General features: G+C 32.6%; 3 protein-coding genes across 6 annotated transcripts; 1 reads left to right on the top strand and 2 right to left on the bottom strand.

Annotated features, from left to right (window-relative positions):
- Positions 1 to 95: 95 nt before the first annotated feature.
- Positions 96 to 3009, bottom strand: LOC128388256 (testis-specific serine/threonine-protein kinase 2-like). The gene is made up of 2 exons (XM_053347639.1): positions 2655 to 3009; positions 96 to 2548 (listed from the first exon to the last, which is right to left on the bottom strand). The coding sequence occupies exon 2, from the start codon at positions 2446 to 2448 to the stop codon at positions 1414 to 1416; it is 1035 nt and encodes a 344-aa protein (XP_053203614.1). The 5' UTR covers positions 2449 to 2548; positions 2655 to 3009; the 3' UTR covers positions 96 to 1413.
- Positions 3010 to 3998: 989 nt separating this feature from the next.
- Positions 3999 to 7351, top strand: LOC128388252 (nuclear hormone receptor HR96-like). Of its 4 annotated transcripts, none has more exons than XM_053347633.1 (5): positions 3999 to 4137; positions 4601 to 4837; positions 5134 to 6399; positions 6466 to 6659; positions 6997 to 7351. In XM_053347633.1, the coding sequence occupies exons 2-5, from the start codon at positions 4700 to 4702 to the stop codon at positions 7202 to 7204; spliced, it is 1806 nt and encodes a 601-aa protein (XP_053203608.1). In that variant the 5' UTR covers positions 3999 to 4137; positions 4601 to 4699; the 3' UTR covers positions 7205 to 7351. The 4 variants fall into 4 exon arrangements, with proteins under 4 accessions (XP_053203608.1, XP_053203606.1, XP_053203607.1 ...); XM_053347631.1 differs by having other exon boundaries at positions 4005 to 4137; positions 4709 to 4837; XM_053347632.1 differs by lacking the exon at positions 3999 to 4137 and adding an exon at positions 4358 to 4494.
- Positions 7349 to 8759, bottom strand: LOC128388257 (trypsin-like). The gene is made up of 2 exons (XM_053347640.1): positions 8166 to 8759; positions 7349 to 8090 (listed from the first exon to the last, which is right to left on the bottom strand). The coding sequence occupies exons 1-2, from the start codon at positions 8435 to 8437 to the stop codon at positions 7508 to 7510; spliced, it is 855 nt and encodes a 284-aa protein (XP_053203615.1). The 5' UTR covers positions 8438 to 8759; the 3' UTR covers positions 7349 to 7507.
- Positions 8760 to 8901: the final 142 nt, after the last annotated feature.

The following is an 8901-nucleotide window of genomic DNA, read 5'->3' on the forward strand; positions in this document are numbered from 1 at the left end:
TTCTTTTTAATTGCTATGAAAAGGGAAATGATTTAGGAGAAAAGCTCAACAATCAATAGATTGTTATTGTTGAACCGAAATGAGATTAGCTGGACTTTGTTTTTACGCTTTTTGTTTTAATTTACATCATTTAATCATCAACAAACTAGATTTTATGTTGGTAACATTTTCGGTTGATTTTTGATTTTCATTCCCAACCAATTGATGTTTTTGTTTTAAATAATGAAATTGCAAGTTTTTCATTTTGCTGAGTTACTATAATATTATAATCACGATGGTAAATTAATCCAACTTTCGGCTTGAAGAGTCTATGGTTTATCTATTCGTAAGTGGGTTTGGCTTCGAATTTTGAGTGTTTCCACTTGTGATTAGCGTGGCCTTTGTGTTGCCCAAAAAGATAACTTCGATTCCAGAATTGTGATGCAGTTTCAGCATCACAAAGAAAGTCCGACTTCTTAAGAAAGTAGAACAGTATAGCACCACCAAGGAGAGCAGGGAAAAATGTTTGGTACTCTCGGGGAGGATGTCTGGAGATAATATTAGCAAATGGAAAAATAACTCGACCACCAGCCATGATAGATGTTATTAATTAATTTTTATCGCTCGGGAACTAAATTTAAATAGAGGAAAAAAGCAATCAAATCCAAATTAACCTTGGGAAACAAAATAACTAGTTCAATTTATCTTGATCCAATTGATCCAGCAGCTTTTGCTGCTTTCCAATTTTGAGTCCTCGAATAGTCCCAGTAGATACCGTAAGCGGTCAAAGGTGGAAGGGTTAAATGAACTTTATACCTGTTAACTAATTTTAAAACGTTAATAATCATAAAGGTTAATTAAAATTACTAAATTTAATCAACATGAAAAAACAAAAAACCAAAACAAGACCAGAATTTTGAATAAACCAAACACCAGATGGAGTTAAAACTCACCATTAGTCTTAAATGAAATAAATAGATGGCGCTGAATAACATTTCGCGAAAAAAATTTATCAAAATTTAAATTGAATTAATTTAATTACTTATTCAATTAGTATGATGATAATCTAATTGTTGGGATTTTTCTTCATCAACCTGAGTAGTAAGTAAAGTAAATTAGACTGTTGGAAGATGAGAAATTTAATGTATTTATAAGCAAACAAAGATTCTCGTTATACTTTGATTTCAGTTCTAATTGTTGCTATTAAATTAAAATCTATTAATAAAGTTACAATTAATTTTATTCATTGAGCGTATAGCTGATTAAAATAAATGGGATTAACTTATAACCATTTTAAATGTTATACATGTTTAACTTTCTTGGTATTAAGATTTTTCAATGAAGATTAAGAATCAATCATTAATGTTTGAATGGAATCAATTTTTTGTTGATTAACTTTTTGGGTTGATTTTTGATTAATTGTCGAATGGTAATTTAACTTGATGTTACTGGTTCACTATCTTTAAACCATGGATTCAACTTGACGTGTTGAAGGGTCGCTCGTTTGCTCGCATCTGAAACCAAACAGCACTCGATGAGTCGACTAACTCTCGCCGACAGAGCGACCCCAACCCGTGCGGCATGATAGGGTTTGTAGACAAAATTTGAAGCCTTAACCCCTTTGGCTATTTGTTGATTGGGTAAATAAGGAGGATCACCAGTGACCAGATAGTAAAACATTGCACCGAATGACCAAATGTCGCCGCATTTTGGGTCTGCAGTTTCCCCATCGATGATTTCGGGCGCTAAGAATGGATCAGGATCTCGATTGGAAGATGATTTCCTAAAGGTTCCCGATTCAACATCATAACAAAATCGTGAGAAACCAAATCCACTTAAAACGATTGAATTTTCTGTCGCAATTAAAATATTTTCCGGTGTAATGTTACGATGAGCGATACAATAGTAATGAAGAAATTCAATAGCTGAGATTAATTGTCGAAGCCAAATTCGTAATAGATTTTCATCCATTCGTTTAGGTAATTTTATCTTTGATCGATATTGTTTTACATTTCCAAGAGGAAAATATGCTGATTCTATGAAAATATGCTCACCCGCTCGAGCGATAACACCAATTTTCATTATATTCTCATGTTGATGTTCCGTTAGAAAGATCAAAGTGTTCAGTTGTCGAGGTAAAAATTTCTCCACATATTCGGGTCGACTTTTGTTCAACCTGATAACCTTAATTGCTCTTGTTTCTTGCGTGTTTGGATTAACAACCTTAAAGGTTCGGGTAAATGATCCCTTAGCGATTAGGTTTTTCGGGTCATCATAATCGATGGTACCAAATTCATTATAAAACGAAAGATAATCCGGATATTCACGAACATCCTTCTTCTGGATTAACGAAGTTAAATCGTGTTGAATTCTGTCCTTTAATTCGAGAACTTCCTTCAATCGTTCCTGGTCCTCGAAAAGTTTTACCTTCTCACGAAACTTCATCATTCCTGGAGTAACTAGCGGCATGGTGACAATTAATTCCAATACTTGTCAGGAAATAGATTCACTTTTTACAGAGTTGCAATTACCAACTAATTACTTTTAAACTACGAACCAATTTTACCACCTAAATTGTACAATTGGGATAAGAAAGTAAAAAATTGATTATAATTATTTTTTTTTGTCTTATTGATTGTTACACAACAATTGGAGTTTATTAATTGTAAGTTTACCTTTTTGTTTAGAATGATTTTTATGGATATTATTGATCAAAATAATTTTCTTTCTTCAATTTCAAGTTAAATTGTTCTCATTTTCGATTGATTATTTTAATCATGAGTGGAAAAAAATCATCAACCGAATCTTTAACTGGTAAAAAATCATCTGATTCTGTGACTGATAGAAAATCTTCCGAAGAAAAGAGTATTAGTAAAACAAAATCGAAAGAAAATATTGTCCCAAAGTCGACGGAATTGAAAAAGACCAAATCGTCGGAGAAGGTTGGAAAGGCCAAATCATCGGAACTTGTTAAAAAAACCCCGTCTTCAGAGAATTCTGGCTCGAAGGCGATGCTTAGAACAAAATCCAATGAGAGTATCGGTAAAGGTCGAAGATCAAAAAGTCGAGAGAATTTGACACTTGAAGTTAAATCAACAGGAAAAATTGGCGATTTGAATATTAAGACATCAAAAGAAGATGTAAATAGTAAATCACCAGGATCACCGAATACAGAAAAAGGTAAAGATTCCCGTCCACCCGGTGAAGGTTATGACACTTCCGGTTTCTCGATGGCATTTGGTGAGAACTCGTTAAGATCACGATCAGCCTCTGAATCAGAAAGTGCCGATGGTAAAGTTGAAAGTAAAGTTGAAAGTAAAGATGAGAACGATAAAGGTCAACAAGGTCGAGAAAGACGAGTTGCCTTCCGAGGTGTTCCACCAACAATGGACGAAAAGATGACCCGTCAATCGTCAAATGTCCTTCTCAATAAATTCTGGCCCCAACGAACCGATTCAACTGATTCTGTTAGTACCCAATCGAATAGACAAGCAATCATCTTAAGTGTAGCAATTTGTTTCTTTGCGTATGCTCTTTACAAAATAGTCTTGTTTTACTTTGGTGGTAAAAACAGTAAAGACAAATAGAGACAATCAAAAGTAAAATCAAGGAAATTAGATTGAAATCAAATCCTAGTAAACTAAATTGTAACCTACAATCAACCAAATTCAATCAAAATTCAATTCATAATCATTTTAATGTTTCAAATCTTAACCATTGTAACCACAACCCAATCAAATCTTAGATACTGAACAATAAACAATCAAAATTGTCACTTGTTGAGATTTTTGAAAATTTGTTGATTTTCATTGAGATGAATTCAGTTTTCTTGGCCCAATTTTATTTTATGGTTATTGGTAAGATTTGGATTCTAACCAATCAGTGATTATGTTATCAATTTTATAACTTAAGGTGAAATTGTCTAAGTAATTAAATCAATAAAAACAAATAAAAAAAAACAAGTGAAAACAATTACAACTCTGTCAATGTTTACACTTTTTGTTTGGTGAAAATGAAGCAAAAAATTGTCTTACCTTTGATCGTATCAATTTACATCCAAATCTAGTGATTAGTTTAATCACCATGATTGGAACCATAAACATAATTGAAGTGAAGTGTCAACGAGAACAATTAATTTCCAAACATCAGGATTCTCAGGTAAGAATAGAAAACAAAAAAAAATCTTATCTTACCTTAATCGTAATGATATTGATTGACATTAAAATGTCTTCCGTGGTTCTTTGTCTTCTCCATCGATTCCATGGTTAACTAATTGTCTCCCTCTTCTTACCTGAAACAATTTATCAACTAAATCACAGTTTAAACGTAATATCTTGATTAGTGTATCAATGGTGATGATTAGAAACTCTCATAGAGGCGAACAGGTTATTAATGGAAAAGCTTTTTTTTTCATTTCTAATCTGATCTCCAACATGAAGCTGAAGAACAGAAAGATAATATTTGTTAATTGTTATCATGTTAATTCTCTGTGATTAATGTTCAACATAGAAAATTGTGAGTAAAACAAGCGAACAGAGAAAATGAAACCAAATGAAAAAAGAATAGAAATTAACTCACACCCTTAATTTTTGTTCTTTTTCAATTTTTTGTTCTTTTCTAGAAACAATCAGATTGACCTTTTCTCGTCATAACCAAACACACATTCTATTTCCTTTGGTTGTTTGTTTCTTCTTCTCTTCATCATTTCCCCTGCAACACCATGATTCAGGTCGTTGGCGAAGGTAATAGACAGAAAATTTGTCGAGTTTGTTCCGACCGAGCGATGGGCTTCAATTTCAATGCGATTACCTGTGAATCTTGTAAGGCCTTTTTCCGTCGAAATGCTTTTAAATCTGAGGTAAGTTAACCTTTTCTTTTTCTTTTTCTATTTTAATCTCAATCTCTCCTTTCCTTTCATTATTATCCTTCATTTTAAGTTGTTCTTGATTTACTGTTCGAGAGAAAACAATATGCCAGAAAAAGATACGTGCCAAATTATCACAATTACCCTTAAGACCATTTAGGAATATGGTTGCGGTTAAGCCTTAAGGCGCTTATCGCACCATAACAACGGGTGTTGTTTACATGTTGAGATAACGTTGTCACTCTCATTAATTGTCTATGGTTTTTTTATTTTTTTCTCTATTTAAACAGAAACTTAGATGTCCTTTCAACAACGATTGTATCATTGATAAATCAACCAGAAGATTCTGTCAGAAATGTCGACTTGAAAAATGTTTACAGGTTGGCATGAAAAAAGAATGGATTCTATCTGAGGAACAGAAGAAGATTAAAAGAGCCAAAATTGCTGAGAATCGATTGAAACGTAAAATAGAAGATCCCAATGGTTCCGATGGACCTTCTGAGGAAAAGTCATCAAGTAAATCAACTGATAAGATGGAACATTTTTCTACCTCAAACAGTGATCATCCAATTTCGTCAACCTCACCATCATTTTCACCTTCGTATTCATCTTCATCCTCTTCACAATATGGTGACGATTCACTTGCTTACAGATCATCACCAGGTAATTCGCACTCTTCACCTTTCACTGGTTCTTTGACTCGAAAAGAAAGTACCGGTGGTTATGATTTCTCTCTCGATTCTCTGCTAGCACCTAAACCTAATCAACAATCATTGTCTGTGTTTAAACCGATCTCAACGATTGTCGGCACAAGTGATTCACCAGTTAACTCAGGAACATTGGAAAGATATAATAATTTAAAAACATTGACAACAAACTCCTTGATTCGAGACTCACTGGATGCTAATTGGGTCTCACTTATAACTGATCCGTCTACCAATCAAAGTGGTCAACGAAAATCGTGTTTAATCAATCATATATTGGAAAACAATAATGAAGTAATTGATTATCACCATCAAGGCAATTTGGAAAACATTAAGGAATCAACTGATCCTATTCATCATCATAGACTATCTCCTACATCTTTATTATTGCAATTTACCACTGCTGATTGCATAAGATCACAATTAGAACCAACAAACAACAGCAATGATGATAATCGTGATGAAATTGAAGAATCTTGGAAATTAAAAGTAAATCATCGTATTTTAGAGGCCAATTTTACGCCAATTTATCTGAGAAACGCGAAAGACGAATCTGTTATCAATGGTTCACTCAACGAATTGGAAACTGCTAAAATTAATGAGCTGATTCAATCATTTTCAGTTATCGATGAGCCTATTCTTGATCATTCATGTGCCGAAGACTCGCGAATTTCCGATGTGATCAAATTTTCTGACCTTGCAATTAGACGATTGATTAAATGGTGCAAAAAGATAAACGCTTTTTCAAGCCTCTGTTTAGATGATCAAATGGCCTTACTAAAGGCCGGCTGCCTGGAGATGCTCTCAATGAAAGCTTCATTTAATTTCAATCCCGACAATGAAAGTTGGCAGGTAATTAACCAAACAATTAATTTCCTTGACTATTTGCACAATCATTTTTTATTTCATCTTTATTAGGATACTTACACCAAAAATGGTGTCAAATTAACTGTGTTTCGTCAGGCCAGTGAAAAACTGTACCAAGCTCATCGTCAGTTCATCAGAACGTTCAATCAACGTTGGAGGACTGATCATAAAGTTAATTTACTCTTAGTCGCAATTGTCCTTTTTAATCCCGATCGACCTAATCTACTTCATCCAGCAACCGTAAGGTAATTAAACTAAATTATATTTTCATCAATATTTCTAATCAGTAGTTGAATTTATCTACATTGTATTGTATTTTAATGTGTACATGTAGATGGATGTAATTATAATATTCAACCTTGATTATATCGTCGGAATAATCTTCGAAATCGATTTATATAAATCGAGATAATCAAGTGCGACTGTCAGTAAAATATTGTTCCACTTGAGTAGATCATTATTTTGATAATGTTTTCTACATTTATTATGTTCTACGTTAATTACTTTACAATTAGAGATATTTACTGATAATTATCGTCCTTTGTTTTATGAAAATGTATTAATAACTTTCCTTTTCAACAGGTTGGAACATTATACTTATATTTACCTGTTACGCCGCTACCTGGAAACTAAAAGTGATTCCTTGTGTCAAGCTCGTTCCGATCATTACCATTTAATGATGAAGATTGAGGATTTACGAGAACTTCATGAGAAAACACTCCGATTATATTCTGACGCAGGACCCGAAGTTGTTGGCCCTCTTTTAATTGAGATTCTTGATCTTAAGTGAAAAATCAGCTCATGAAATGTATTTTTCTTCATCATCTAAGCTTAATCATAATCTTTTGATGGTAACAACTAAACAAATAACAATCAATACACTAATTGTGAGGTGCTAATCGTCATGATGATAATCTTCATTGTTAATTTCTGGTCATATTTTGTATCATCAGCAATTTATTCTTCATTTGGATTTTTTTCTTATTATGATTTTCATCATATACAAAAATAATTTTTCATCAAAATTTATATTCATCAATTGTTGATTGGTCTTTGAACTGAACCACAATCAAGAAAATAACAAATTAATCAACTATGAGGAACCAATTTTTGTTCGTATCCAATTGAGATAATGATAAATATCAGTTGAACCTTCCCTGTTACCATCGAGATAATCATCACCAAATGAGATAATTCCAATTAATTCATCCTGATTGGGCGATTTTCCCTTAACAACCACTGGTCCACCCGAATCTCCAATATAAACAAGATCTTCATCACTTCTCTGGGTGAATAAAACTCCAGGTAATTGATTATCAGCATAATTATCATTTGATATAACTGAAGATTTTTTTTTCTTCAAAAAATCAGGGGACCTTCCTGACTCTGTTAATCCAAATCCCGCTAAAACAACTTGAGTACCAATTGGATATTTTTTAGATGCTAATCTAATCCCTTTCCGTGTTGGTGATAAAGTTGATGGTAAACGTTTTGAATCCAATTTAATAATTGCAATATCATTAAGAGGAATACCTTCATTGGTGATGGTGTAATTTTCATGAACAATTAATTTGGTTCCATTGATTATTTCCCATTCAAATGGTTGTTTTGAAAGTAGAAGACGATTCTTTGAATTAGATTTAACCAAAATCATCTTGGCAGGTTCATCACCATCCCTAATGAACATTGGATAAGTTAATTAAAGTTGCGATTTTAATTGCTATTGAAAAATGAAAACAATTACAACTTACCAAACACAATGAGCTGCAGTTATAATTGTTAATCCATCGATTAATGATCCACCACAGGAAGGGAAATAATCACCTAATTGTGACATTACCTGAACATAGTAAGGAAACTCACCAGGAGCTGCGAACTCACCACCAATGATTCGAGGTCCAAGTTCGTTGGGTAAATTTGTTTCCTCTTCCGGAGACTGATGGTCAATGACTGGAAGGCTTGAAGAATCACAATTAACCAATAACAAGAAAAGAAATGCTGAAACAATTAAAATATTCTCCATTGAAATTCAAACGACCGGTACAATTAGTATTGTTAAAAGTAAATGATAATCAAATCGTTTTGGTTATTTATTGATGATTCGCAATCAACAGAGTGAGAACAATTTTCGAGGTCAATTAACATAAACACTGATTATTTTGGATTATTGTTTCTCTTTAATTACAAGTCATAATTACTGTTCAAACATTAATTACTTTTGATACTAAGGGTTGATTTAAGGTCTAATTGCAAATCCTGATTGATGATTTAATTATTACATCCTAGTAAAAAAAAAAAGGTCCAAGGATAAACAATTGCTAATTGTTTCCACCGTTACAATAATTATTGACCTAATTGTAATGAATCATGGTGATAACCTTGATTATTTAATCAACATTAAATATAAGGGATCAAATTAGATGAAAATTATAATTTTTAATCATCAAATAATTTAGCAAACCAAATGATTAATTTAAAGACAACTCA

Source organism: Panonychus citri, unplaced genomic scaffold (assembly GCF_014898815.1).
Source record: "Panonychus citri isolate SS breed McGregor unplaced genomic scaffold, ASM1489881v1 Contig00096, whole genome shotgun sequence".
Classification (NCBI taxonomy): domain Eukaryota; kingdom Metazoa; phylum Arthropoda; class Arachnida; order Trombidiformes; family Tetranychidae; genus Panonychus; species Panonychus citri.